We start from the raw sequence: 13,825 nt of genomic DNA, 5'->3' as shown, positions 1-13,825 counted from the left end.
GATGAATCTGGATTTGGCGAGATGCCAAGAGAACGCTACCTGCTCAAAAGCGTAGTGCCAACTGTAAAGTTTGGTGGAGAAGGAATATTCATCTGGGGCTGTTTTTCTTGGTTCGGGCTTGGCCCCTTACTTCCAGTGAAGGGAAATCTTAAAATGACGGAGTACAATGACATTCTAGCCGATTCTGTGCTTCCAAACTTGTGGCAACAGTTTGGGTAAAGCCCTTTCCTGTTTCAGCATGACAATGCCCCCATGCACAAAGTGAGGTCCATACAGAAATGCAGGGGCGCAACTTGGGGGGATATAATAAATATATATATTTTTCATCCAGTTGGATAAACACTCCAAATAGCCTACCCAACCCCTCAGAGGCATCTGCATGGTACTAAAGCACACCGTTGCCTCATTTTGGATCACATTCCAATGATAAAACTGGGGGGGACAAAAACGCAATTTCAGAATGTGTGTGGGGGGGGGGACATGCGCCCCTGCATAACTGGTTTGTCAAGATTGGTGTGGAAGAACTTGACTGGCCTGACATCAATCCCATCAAACACCTTCGGGATGAATTGGAACACCGACTGCAAGCCAGGCCTAATCGCCCAACATCAGTGCCCAACCTCACAAATGCTCTTGTGGCTGAATGGAAGCAAGTCCCAGCAGCAATGTTCCAACATCTAGTGGAAAGCCTTCATAGACGAGTGGAGGCTGTTATAGCAGCAAAGGGTGGACCAACTCCATTTTAATGCCCATGATTTTTTTAATGAGGTGTTCGACGAGCAGGTGTCCACATACGTTTGGTCATGTAGTGTATATGAATAGAATTTCGACCTTCTTTCCTGTCTTTCAATACAATATATTCGATGACAAAGTGATAAATAACATACATCAAATTGTATAGGCGCGGCCGTGATAGCGTTGAAGACCCTTTGAGTGCGCATTCGTGTGTAGAGTGGCTGCGCGCTATGACACCCGTGACTCCAGAGCGCGAGCTGGGCTTTCGGCTTTAACAGTCAGTCTTGTCACACAACGTTTCGAAAGATGTTGGGTACGGACGACCACAGGGACAATCTGAAACGGAACGGGACAGGTAGGCAGAAATACAACCTATACGTACCGTTTGTTTTTACATATTGACGTATTGCTGTTTACTATTCAAAGTTTGTGCCCCCATGTGACAGTTCATCACACACAATTATCAGTCTACCGGTAGCGCGTGTACAGTAGCCTATTTTCCATTGTTAATGGTATGATTAGCTATAAAGTTATTCTGAGATGGCCAAATTATACATTTTAAACGAGCCCGATGCATGTATAGGCCTAGCAATTTTATTTACAATGAATGGACAAACGACCGATTGTTAGATTTGTTTATGTCTGACATGGAAATTTGTTGTCATGGGCAGACTAGACTTTTTTTTATATCCATGTAATATTCATTTTGATTTGATTGTTAATCAAAACACCTTTAGTAGTTTTATATGATTACAGCTTCGAGGTAATGTATTGTCTGTAACTTACGAAGCAAACGTCATTGGTAATTGATACACTGTTGCGCTTTGAGGCTATTAATTGAGCGCACGTTGATCGTTTGAATTGCACATTAGGCAATCTGAATGGGCTTATTTGTTCATACTTCCTCCCTCACTGAATAAAATATGATATTGCTCGACCGTTCATCGTCCATCCTGTCACGCAACCGGGCTGGGTGTTTCCGCATGGCATGTGGTGAGCTGGTGCTTGTGGTTCTCAATGGCCAGATGCAGGCATGCATTCCCTCAATAGAAAACTGTAACCATGGAACTGTAGTAGACTATTTAACCCACCCGAATTCCAAAGCCATTTCTCAAGTGTATGATGTGGTCCAATAACGTCTAATCTGGCAAAACATCAGTTTATTTATATCTTTACACCTGGATAAGGGCTTTTGATAAATGTAGGCCCTAGAATTGAATGAATGAATCACGTGCTGTAAGAAAGCAGTGGCTGATCATTCTGAAGATGGACAAACTTTATCAAACAAAGATCTGAAACTTCAAGCGGTATTCTCCACACACAGGCCTGGGCATTGTAGCCTAGTGGTTAGAGTGTTGGACTATTAACCGGAGGTTTGCAAGTTCAAATCCCTGAGCTGACAAGGTACAAATCTGTCATTCTGCTCCTGAACAGGCAGTTAACCCACTGTTCCTAGGCTGTCATTGAAAATAAGAGTTTGTTCTTAACTGACTTGCCTAGTAAAAAAAATGAAATACTCCACAGCTATCACCCACTGGGACCCATGACAGATGTTAGTCTGCTATACTTTACATTTATGTCAGTGGGCAGCGGATTCAGTTTAAATGTTGATCTCAGTTGACATTGGAATTGGACACTTCCGTTGTTTAGTCAGTCAAATGATAATAATATTAATAATATATTGAATTTATTTATGGCTTTTCATTATAAAGATCACCCTAAAGATGCTAAAAAGTAGGCATTGGGCTGGACAATGGTCTTCAACAGATGCTGGAGCATTTAGGTCACATGACGATGATAATAATGATGATCATCCACAGAAACACCTTTCATTTCAAACATTGATCTAGGCTATTATAACATAGTCCAAACAGCAGTCAAACATTGATCTAGGCTATTATAACATAGTCCAAACAGCAGTCAAACATCCATGTCCCCCTGTGAGGCCTGACTGACATGAGAAACAAGTTCAGTAGTCCCAGGGGGGCTTCTGGGAGAGTGTCAGTTGTTGGCTTGATGTAGTCTCTAATTCGTGTTTATTGTGCTGTTGGCACTCTACTCACTATAACAAGCTGAGCTGAGGGGAACGCAGATAATCAAGGCAAATATCAACATGTTCAGTCAGGGAAGGTGAAATATGGCTGCTGCGGTTTGGAGAGCATTTATGGACGCCACCTTAAGGCCCGCTACTCCTGCTGAATGCCTATGGATGAATAATATGGAGGCCTGTGTTATTGTTGCTGTGACAGACTACGTACACACTCTGTTAGTGTCACTTGTGTTATTGTTGCTGTGACAGACTACGTACATACTCTGTTAGTGTCACTTGTGTTATTGTTGCTGTGACAGACTGCGTACACACTCTGTTAGTGTCACTTGTGTTATTGTTGCTGTGACAGACTACGTACACACTCTGTTAGTGTCACTTGTGTTATTGTTGCTGTGACAGACTATGTACACACTCTGTTAGTGTCACTTGTGTTATTGTTGCTGTGACAGACTACGTATACACTCTGTTAGTGTCACTTGTGTTATTGTTGCTGTGACAGACTACGTACCCACTCTGTTAGTGTCACTTGTGTTATTGTTGCTGTGACAGACTGCGTACACACTCTGTTAGTGTCACTTGTGTTATTGTTGCTGTGACAGACTGCGTACACACTCTGTTAGTGTCACTTGTGTTATTGTTGCTGTGACAGACTACGTACACACTCTGTTAGTGTCACTTGTGTTATTGTTGCTGTGACAGACTACGTACACACTCTGTTAGTGTCACTTGTGTTATTGTTGCTGTGACAGACTACGTTACACACTCTGTTAGTGTCACTTGTGTTATTATTGCTGTGACAGACTACGTACACACTCTGTTAGTGTCACTTGTGTTATTGTTGCTGTGACAGACTACGTTACACACTCTGTTAGTGTCACTTGTGTTTTGTCGCAGTTGTTCCAAATATGTTTATTTTCGTTATGAAGGAGGAGTTGTCTTTTTCTGTCTTTGGTGAGAGCTGGTGAAGTACTATGAAGTGTGTGTGCCTGTGTGTGTGCCTGTGTGTGTGTACCTGTGTGTGTACCTGTGTGCGTGCCTGTGTGTGTACCTGTGTGTTGCACACGCTGTGGTGCCTGCTTTGTTTGCACTGTATGTTGACAGGGATCATTTAAGTAATGCTGTGCCAAGAGACATATGTCCATGTTGTTTGTGCTCAGAGATGACTCTGCCGTAAACTGTCACTTAGGTGTTCAGTGTCTCTGTACTGTACTATAGCAGGCAACAGGTACAACACCACAGTCCCATCTCCAGCTTGAATGGCCATGGTGGGGGTTAGATCTCTGCTACACTGAAGTAGAGCAACCAGTCCTATGTTATCAGAGGCCAATTCTCTCTCTCTCTCTCTCTCTCTCTCTCTCTCTCTCTCTCTCTCTCTCTCTCTCTCTCTCTCTCTCTCTCTCTTTCTCAAGTCCATTGTGGGGCCATTTTTCTTGGGTAAAAAATATTTTTGAGACAGTTTACTCACTATTGCTCTTCTGTATATACAGTCAACAGAAACCATTCACTTACTGAGCAAAGACAACAATGGACACAACTGTCCAGGCAAGAAAAATGTGTGCAATTTAAACATTTAAAGAAAAGGGAGAAGTATATTTGGACTGGTGGAAATGACAGTTTATGGACAGAGAGAGAAAAAGGGAGAGGGTGAGCAAGAGCGAGGCAGAGAGGGTGAGCAAGAGCGAGGCAGAGAGGGTGAGCAAGAGCGAGGCAGAGAGGGTGAGCAAGAGCGAGTCAGAGAGGGTGAGCAAGAGCGAGGCAGAGAGGGTGAGCAAGAGAGAGGCAGAGAGGGTGAGCAAGAGAGAGGCAGAGAGGGTGAGCAAGAGAGAGGCAGAGAGGGTGAGCAAGAGAGAGGCAGAGAGGGTGAGCAAGAGAGAGGCAGAGAGGGTGAGCAAGAGAGAGGCAGAGAGGGTGAGCAAGAGCGAGGCAGAGAGGGTGAGCAAGAGCGAGGCAGAGAGGGTGAGCAAGAGCGAGGCAGAGAGGGTGAGCAAGAGAGAGGCAGAGAGGGAGAGAGGGAGAGCAAGAGAGAGGGAGAGCAAGAGAGAGGGAGAGCAAGAGAAAGAGAGAGAGCGAGGGCTGCATCTGCAGACAAAGAACAAGTCCCCATACACATCTTGATGAAGGTAAGACTAAATTGTTTGTGACACAGCGCGTGGTTTACAGTGTGGAACAGTGACACTCTCATTATGCCAATAAAGTGGATGCTACAGTAGCAGTGATCTGGACTCTCTGCTGGTGTCTCACTGTGTATCACACCACCCCGCTTTCTTTCCCTCCACTCCCAACGAGGGGATCATGTTGGGACTTAATCAGCTGGGCTGGTAGCTGGGCTGGTAGCTGAGCTGGTACCTGGGCTGGTAGCTGAGCTGATAGCTGGGCTGGTAGCTGAGCTGGTAGCTGGGCTGATAGCTGAGCTGATAGCTGAGCTGATAGCTGAGCTGGTAGCTGGGCTGGTAGCTGAGCTGGTAGCTGGGCTGGTAGCTGAGCTGGTAGCTGGGCTGGTAGCTGAGCTGATAGCTGAGCTGATAGCTGAGCTGATAGCTGGGCTGGTAGCTGGGCTGGTAGCTGGGCTGGTAGCTGGGCTGGTAGCTGAGCTGGTAGCTGGGCTGGTAGCTGAGCTGATAGCTGAGCTGATAGCTGGGCTGGTAGCTGAGCTGGTAGCTGAGCTGATAGCTGAGCTGATAGCTGGGCTGGTAGCTGGGCTGGTAGCTGGGCTGGTAGCTGAGCTGGTAGCTGGGCTGGTAGCTGAGCTGATAGCTGAGCTGATAGCTGGGCTGGTAGCTGGGCTGGTAGCTGAGCTGGTAGCTGAGCTGATAGCTGGGCTGGTAGCTGGGCTGGTAGCTGAGCTGGTAGCTGAGCTGATAGCTGAGCTGATAGCTGAGCTGGTAGCTGGGCTGGTAGCTGAGCTGATAGCTGGGCTGGTCCCACTGACAAGTCCACTGTAGAGTATGTATGCATGTGGGTATTTATAGGTATGAATATGCATCCATATGTATGAAAATGTATTTATATGTTTGAATATGTATGCATTCTGGGGGGATACTGCACCTTTTCTTTTTATATTCAGTTTACAGTTTTCACTGTAAATAACAGTGAATTTGTTAAAGATTGAATCACACACATACACACACACACACACACACGCACACTCACACACACATACAATGAGCTGCTGCTGTGTGGGAGGTACAGGTGTCTTGAAGTCAGGAAGTACTCTAGCTCATTTCTGCATAGATTTTTTTCAACAGTTTAGTGTTTTCTCTGTACTACATTGTTTTATATTTTAGGGGATTTAAAGTTCAGATGGCTTTTTTATATTTATTTTTCTCCCCAATTTCATAGTATCCAATTGTTAGTAGTTAGTAGTCTCGTCTCATCGCTACAACTCCCGTACGGGCTCGGGAGAGACGAAGGTTGAAAGTCATGCGTCCTCCGATACACAACCCAACCAAGCCGCACTGCTTCTTAACACAGCGTGCATTCAACCCGGAAGCCAACCGCACCAATGTGTCAGAGGAAACACTGTGCACCTGGCGACCTTGGTTTGCGTGCACTGCGCCCGGCCCGCCACAGGAGCCGCTAGTTCGCGATGAGACAAGGATTTCCCTACCAGCCAAACCCTCCCTAACCAGGACGATGCTAGGCCAATTGTGCGTCGCCCCACGGACTTCCCGGTCGCGGCCAGCTGCAACAGAGCCTGGGCGCGAACTCAGAGTCTCTGGTGGCACAGCTAGCGCTGCGATGCAGTGCCCTAGACCACTGCGCCACTCGGGAGGCAAATGATGGCTTTTTGACAGGAGCCCGAACCCTTCACAATTCTCATAAACCTTTGTCTCTCCCAACCTTCATCTCTTCTACTTGTTGTTCTTTCTCTCTTTGTCAACAACATCTATCTACATGTACCTTTCTTTTGTTGTTTTACAAATAGTACTTTCCCATTTTTACAGTTAAGTATGAATTGTAGGGTGTATTCAATCCGTATTACTCAATTACATGGTAACAAACATAACAACTTGACCTACAGAGTAGGCAACCCTTATACCAGTCATGCTAGGACACATCATCCATACTTTCTTTCATCAACGTAAACAGTGCTCTATCACTGTCTCGACATATCCCCTCTCTGTGTCTCTCCCTCCCATGGTGTTGTGCCACCCCACTCTGACATCTCTGTCTGCCATCTTGAGTAGACCTCTTCTCCAGACAGATGTCCTTCTCTTTTCCCCCATTGTGCTGGGACCTCCTGTTGTGTGTTCCTCTATGATGTTCTCCATGTCATCTCCTGCTGAGCCAAAGTGATGGGGGAGTGGGCACATCAGTTAGCTTGCTTTTTTCTGTTTGTGTGTGTGTGTGTGTGTGTGTGTGTGTGTGTGTGTGTGTGTGTGTGTGTGTGTGTGTGTGTGTGTGTGTGTGTGTGTGTGTGTACACGTACACGTGTACACACACACACACGCGCGTGCAGGTGTTTGTGATTTTAAGAACTTCCTGGGTCTGATGTCCTTCATTTCAGGCTACGTTGGATCACAGCGACCTTCAGTGTGATTCTGTGAAATGTTTTGTGCCGTCCCTGCTGGGTGCTTCTTCTCCTGCCAGCACAAACACACAGTTACATCCCAATTAGCCAGGGGATGCTGGATAACAGCAGGAGGTATGTCAGTGTCCTGTCTTTCTGTCTGTCTGTCCTGGACTCAGTGACACCGTCAGAGTATAATTTACCTGGTGATCAAACATAATTCAAATCAGATGCCTTGTTACACGAAGCAGGAGGCTCAAAGCAAAACCATAGCATTTAGAGGAGGGGGGATGTGAAACCCCTCATCATTCCTGAGCCATTGTTGCAGATGAGCAGAGTCAGTGGAGTGGCGGCTTGGAGCCCAGCTGAGCCAGGCTGGGTGACAGGTGAACTCAAAAGGGCAAATATCTATAAACAGGCGTGAACATCCCCCCTCCGGCCGCTCTCTGCTCGCCTAACTCAGACAGATGGAGAGGTCACTCCAGCCCTCGCTGCCACCCTGATCACACTGTACTGTACGACTAGTGGCAGAGGACGGGTGTGTGTGTGTAGGAGGGCTCCAGGGAGGCTGGTGGGAGGGGGGGGGGGGGTCAGAGTTTCTGACAGCTGCATGAAGCCTGCCTCAGGGCAAGCAGGCTGCCCTTTCCTGGAGAAAGCCACCCTCCGCCTGGCTGAATGGCATGCCCGGCCGGCAGTGCTCATGGCTGGGACCGACTCCGCAGAAGACTGCCTAGCTCCTCAGTTGGGTACTGAAGGGTCGGCGCTGTCGGAGGGCTAAGGTTTCACTATGCCCTCCCTCGTATGTGCACTCTGGGCAGAGGGTATAGAGTGTTACTGCTACTAACACATTAACCTCTCTGTCCCCAGTCACTCTCCCTACCCCCTTCTGTACTTCCTCCTACCCACCAAGATCTACCAGGAAGTGAACAGGCCAGTAGTAAGGAGCCTAGTGGTACCCTCTGAGTCAGAGGAGTGAGACAATGTCAAAGGGTAAGCTCCCATTGAACAGCAGATTGAACCTGTGTGTGGAGCTTTATCTGATCCTGTATTTTGATCCTGGCCCAGGGGTTTTGATTCCTCGTTACAGGATAATTATCCCAATTAACACAGAGTGCCAGACCCCTACCTCACTACCTCAGAGCCGTGATCATCACACACGGACAGACATACCCTCTCACACCTCTGTAATGACCCTCACACACACTGGGCCCAGTATTAGACATCCACATACACACAGTGGCCTGTCTATGTTCCATGGCAGTTGGCGGGTTGTGGTGCTCGTGAGCTGAACAGAGAGTCCGTGTGTGAGGCCAGGTAGGCAGGCAGACGCCCCTCCGCCTACCAATAGGAGCACTAAATAGCCTGGTTGTTTTGAGGCCACGTCACTATTCAACAGGAAGGGTGGGGACCCTGTCTAAACTGATTCTATCACATGTTCCATATAAAAGACTGCATGCATATTCATGTCCAGGTGTGTATGTATGAACACGATTGTGAATTTTGACTAAAGACTAATACTCCGTGATTGGTTGATTACAGTCGAGCTCAGAGAGTCCATTGGTCACTTCTTCGTGATCCATAGCGGTTGTGGGTTTGTGAAGGGTTTGTGTTTTAAACTCACTACAAAGTGTTTGGTTGACAACGTGGCTCTCGGAGAAATAGAGGATAAAGACAACAGAGATGTATATGAAGGCTATGATTATGTTGTATGCATTTTTCAACTGCAGTGAATCATTCAGTGCCCTTTTCAGCGAGGCTTTTATCGAAATCGAAGAGTGGTTTACCTCAGTCAGTGTACGGCGTGCATGTCCTATTGTACCGGGATCTCCACAGAGAGCACACTGAACCCACTCTTCAGCCTTTGTAAATGGCTTTTCTTGATGGGGCCGTGGCGGCACTTTTCATGTAGGTGTGTAAAGTGGCAAGTTTGTCATCTTGCGGGTTTTGACTTTGGATGATAATAATACGGCTAGAAATAATGTGTTTTGTGCCTTTCTCAAACCCAAGGACATTTTCTCCAACCTAAGTCACCCAATACAATTCTGAATAAAACACAGCACATGAAGTGAATATCCTGGAGAGAAAGGTACAGAATAATATGAAGAGCATGAAAAGCATTATAATGTAGCATTAAGAGAGAAACAAATGTCAACCGAGTTAGAAAATACAGGCAGGGATAGAGGAGATGAAAATGGAAGTTACCAGAACGTATTTCTATGATGAAAACAGCCTAGAGAGACTTATAACCACACACGCAAACAAATATACACACAGCTGCTCTTATGGCAGGATTCAAATACACACACACACACACACACACACACACACACACACACACACACACACAGTAGAATACAAGCGTATATATACCTGCATTTTACCATATGTGCATTAGATGTGAACCCAGCTTGTCCATGAGTTGAACAAAGTCTATGACCAAGCATGTGAATCGTTCCATAAGAGCAGCTTCTGTGTGTGTGTGTGTGTGTGTGTGTGTGTGTGTGTGTATGTGTGTGTGTGTGTGTGTGTATGTGTGTGTGTGTTTGGGAAACACCCTAGGGTAAAAAGCTAAGTCATGTCGGGGTGAGAGATTGTGAGGAAGTTTCTTTAAAATGCTGGCGAGGATCCATCTGTCTCTTCACAACTCCAAGGGAGCAGTCCATCTGCATCGCCGTATGGTTGCCAACGGTCCGTTATTAACGCACAATTCAGCGTTTTTCACCCTGAAAAAATATATATAAAACACGTAAGAAATATATTGCTACGTTTTGTAATGGCAGATTTAAAATGCTTCGGCATCAGACAAATTGTATGCTTCAGTTGCACTTTTCACAAACTGGGATTCTGTCCACAGACAGCGCTCTGACTGATGTGTAGCTACTTTTCTCTGGTACTTTTCTCGGTGTAGCCTAGTTTTACTCTGGTAAAATGCAAGATTGACTTCTAGCAAAACATGAAGAAATTGAGCTTGCTTTTTCATTGTAAGATCATTTACTTGTGTGGCTGCTAGCCAAATAGCCACATAGCGAAAATGAAGCTATTTCTGCCGAATGTGTTGCACTAATGTATTTTCTGCGAAGGAAAACTACAGTTGCACGTCCCTGGTCAGTGTATTGAAGCAAAAAAACACTGTTGTCTTTCAATATGAAACAGCTTAAATGGTTTAAAGCGCAGATTAATGGTCTGCATATTGAAAATGCAGATTTCTGGTTCCTGGTTCCTCAACCCACTCTGCCTTTACATGACACCTCACCCCCTCACCTCACCCCTCACCTCAACACAAACACACACCACTCCCCTGAGACTCGGAGCATTTGGAAAATGAGCAAGAGGAAGTATGGATGTGAAGAACTCTTTCAACAGGAACAGTCATATCATCCTTCATATCTGTTTTGTGTTCAGGATATAGATGTTGGTGTAAGAACTGTACATTGTTCAGTACTGTACTGTTTCGGGGACTTGTTGTATTTACATGTACACCTAAATTCACCTTTCCAATGTTGGTTTGAGTCTTTATTCCCTAAAAGCTCAAGCACTTCCTCAATGTTATTTCTATCCATATTTTATTTATCTATATCATATCTAGGTGGAAGAAAAGGGCAATGAAAATGAAGCCAATACGCCACTCGGAGACCTACGTGACCAAAAGAGACGATTAATAAAATAATACTCGGTCTGCTTTTAAATATCACTTCCTCGTTTGAACAGAGTCTGTTTGAAAAGATATCCATCTTCACATTGGACAGCGTGACGTCTGTCCGCTGCATTGGCTGAGTTATAGAATGGCTGTTGGTTTGTGACGATGTGGGCGTCTTTTTAACCTGAGGCAGAATCTCTGTTTCACATAGAAACAGCCTTGAATTCATCTCTAAAGTTGATATGAACTGCACAGTGTTCACACACACACACACACACACACACACACACACACACACACAGAGACCCTGATACACACACACGCTACAAGCCCCTGTCCAATGACTCATACCTGTGTAGAGTGACCTGATGATGCGACAGGCGTTGGTCCGACGGCGTGACGTGCCCTAATCCATACCTGTGTGTGTGTGTCCTCTGGGATCTAGGCTGTTATTTCTCTGCTGCTAATAACACAATAATCACAGCCATTCCACCTCTCTGCAGGGGGCTCCAGAACACACACACACACACACACACGTCCCCCATCTTTTATCGATCTGCCTAAATTCACAGTTGATAAAAACTCATATAATCCAGTGGAATCTCAGAGCCTCCACGGTTAGAGGAGGCCGTCCTTGTAAAATACGAATGTGTTCTTATCTGACTTGCCTAGAAGGTTAAATGAAATAAAATCTAAATCAGGAACAGTAGCTCTCACTTTGTTGATCTGTCACACTGACGTGTGGCGACTACAACGGAGTGTTTCAGATGCCGTATGTTTGGTCACCTTGGTTCATCATTGGTTGGTGTCGTTGCTGATGCTATGGGGTTGTCATAGACACAGTGTTGTTGATTTGTCTTACTGAGATGTTGATGTGTGGCAACAGCAAGAGAGCTGTTGCTGGGGTTTTCTACGGCTTTTTTTTGGTTACCTTGGTTGGCATCGTGCTACTGCAGGTGCTGATCCTGTGGGGTTGTCATAGACGTGGGTCTGAACTGGACTGGAATTGCTTTCTGAAGGGCTGTGTAATATTTGTTCATCTGTCCTGGCCCTGCCTCCCTCCCCTGCTACTAGCTCCTCAGATTGGAGTGGGGTTTAGCTCCTCTATCACATACCAACTGACCTTTGATTACAACTGAGATTGTAGGCCCGTCTCGCACATGCAGATACATCCTACTGTACAGTATGTGTGTATTCTGTCTGTGCTGTGTGTTTTACATGTACATGTTGTTATAGTAGACTGAGTATACATTTTCATCTTTCCGACTGTCTGTTTTGACTCTGTATTTGCGTTTCTCTTTCTAATTTATTTAAGTGTTCTTGTTGTTGTGAGTGTGTGTGGCTGGTTGTACATTCCCTCTCTGTTTGGGGCCTCATGTCTGTCTGTCTTGTCTGTCTGTCTGTCTGTCAGCTCCCTGTTCTCCCTGTTCTCCAGACTCTCCTTCTGCTATACCTCTCTCCACTGGCTGGCTGGTTGAATCACTTTGCCCTGCAGCGACTCACAGATAGATGTCTCCCTCCAGTCTGTCTGCACACCCTCATCACGACCTAGTGGAGAATGACTCACTGAATCACTTCTGTTAGGTAACAGGTTTGACTCTCTCTCGGGTCCCTGGTTGACTCTTGCTTGATAATAATGATATATTTATATAGCGCTTTTATTATGAATTTGTGCTTCACAGTGGATCAGATTCACAACAGATTCATACCTGTTGGCTGGTATCACTTAACACACCAGTTTTCTGCTCTTATACTAGAGACTGTATGGATGAGACAGTGCCAGTTGAATCACTGAATCTCTGCATTTTGCAACATGCATTAGCTGGAGGATTGAATTATTTCTGTCTCTCGTCTCTCTCTCGCTCTTTCTCGTTCTCTCTCTCTCTCTCTATCCCTCTCTCTCTCTCATTCTCTCACTTTCTCTCTCTCTCTCTCATTCTCTCACTTTCTCTCTCTCTCTCTCTCTCTCTCTCTCTCTCATTCTCTCACTTTCTCTCTCTCTCCAGCATCAAGCTCAACTCGACTCAGTCCATCACAAGCTCATACAGGGCTGACAGACACTATAATTGAACCATATATTTTTGTCTCTCTTCGCTGTAAGGAAAGGAGAGCATAAAGCCTTTCTCTACTGTGATAAGTGTGCTGCTCTGGGGAGCGTTTTGCTGACAAAACAAGGGAGGTGGGTTCAGCTAACAATCATAATGTCCCCCACTGTCAGAGAAGAGGAGGAATGGATGTGTGTGTGTATGTGGTGGTGGTTGGGTGGGTGTGGGTGTGTCTGCGTGTTGTTTAAATTCCCTCTGATATGAGGCTGTATTGGAAAAGGCTTTTAGTTCTGCTGCTGTTTAACACTAATCAGTGTGTGAATAGGTGACCTGCTGCTGTGGTGATGGTGAACGTGGCTCTCTGTGAAACCATTCAGCCTTGCCAATGAACACCAGCTTCCCCGGCTTCATAATGGACACCATTTAGAGATCTGAATAGGCTGCGTTTTTTAAAAGCAGTATGTCCTCCCCTTCCCTGTACACCTGGGTCCGTTCTGTCAGAGCCTCGGTGGTGGAATGGAGGAGGAATGGCTACGTTCAATAATGTGCTTATGCGTTTGACATCATGAAAATGCCTTTTTGATTAGTGCAGTCCTATTGGCCATGACTCACTGTGTTGACCGATGATTTTCAGACAGGCCTCTATTATACACACACATATACACTGACCTACACATCACATACACACACATATACACTGACCTACACATCACATACACACACATATACACTGATCTACACATCACATACACACACATATACACTGACCTACACATCACACACACACACATATACACTGACCTACACATCACATACACACACATATACACTGACCTACACATCACATA

At 45.7% G+C, this 13,825-nt stretch overlaps 1 protein-coding gene across 1 annotated transcript in view; it reads left to right on the top strand.

The window, feature by feature from the left end:
* The first annotated feature begins 982 nt into the window (after window positions 1-982).
* LOC109891919 (zinc finger protein 385C) overlaps window positions 983-13,825 on the top strand; it is a 194,571-nt gene continuing 181,728 nt past the window's right edge. The window contains exon 1 of the mRNA XM_031827302.1: window positions 983-1,090. Within this exon, the coding sequence (XP_031683162.1) occupies window positions 1,042-1,090 (49 nt within the window). The 5' untranslated portion in view covers window positions 983-1,041. The remainder of the gene's footprint in view (window positions 1,091-13,825) is intronic.

The sequence above is a fragment of the Oncorhynchus kisutch genome, linkage group LG6 (assembly GCF_002021735.2).
Source record: "Oncorhynchus kisutch isolate 150728-3 linkage group LG6, Okis_V2, whole genome shotgun sequence".
Lineage (NCBI taxonomy): Eukaryota > Metazoa > Chordata > Actinopteri > Salmoniformes > Salmonidae > Oncorhynchus > Oncorhynchus kisutch.
Note: the sequence above shows the minus strand (reverse complement) of the source record. Positions and strands in the feature narration are given on the sequence as shown.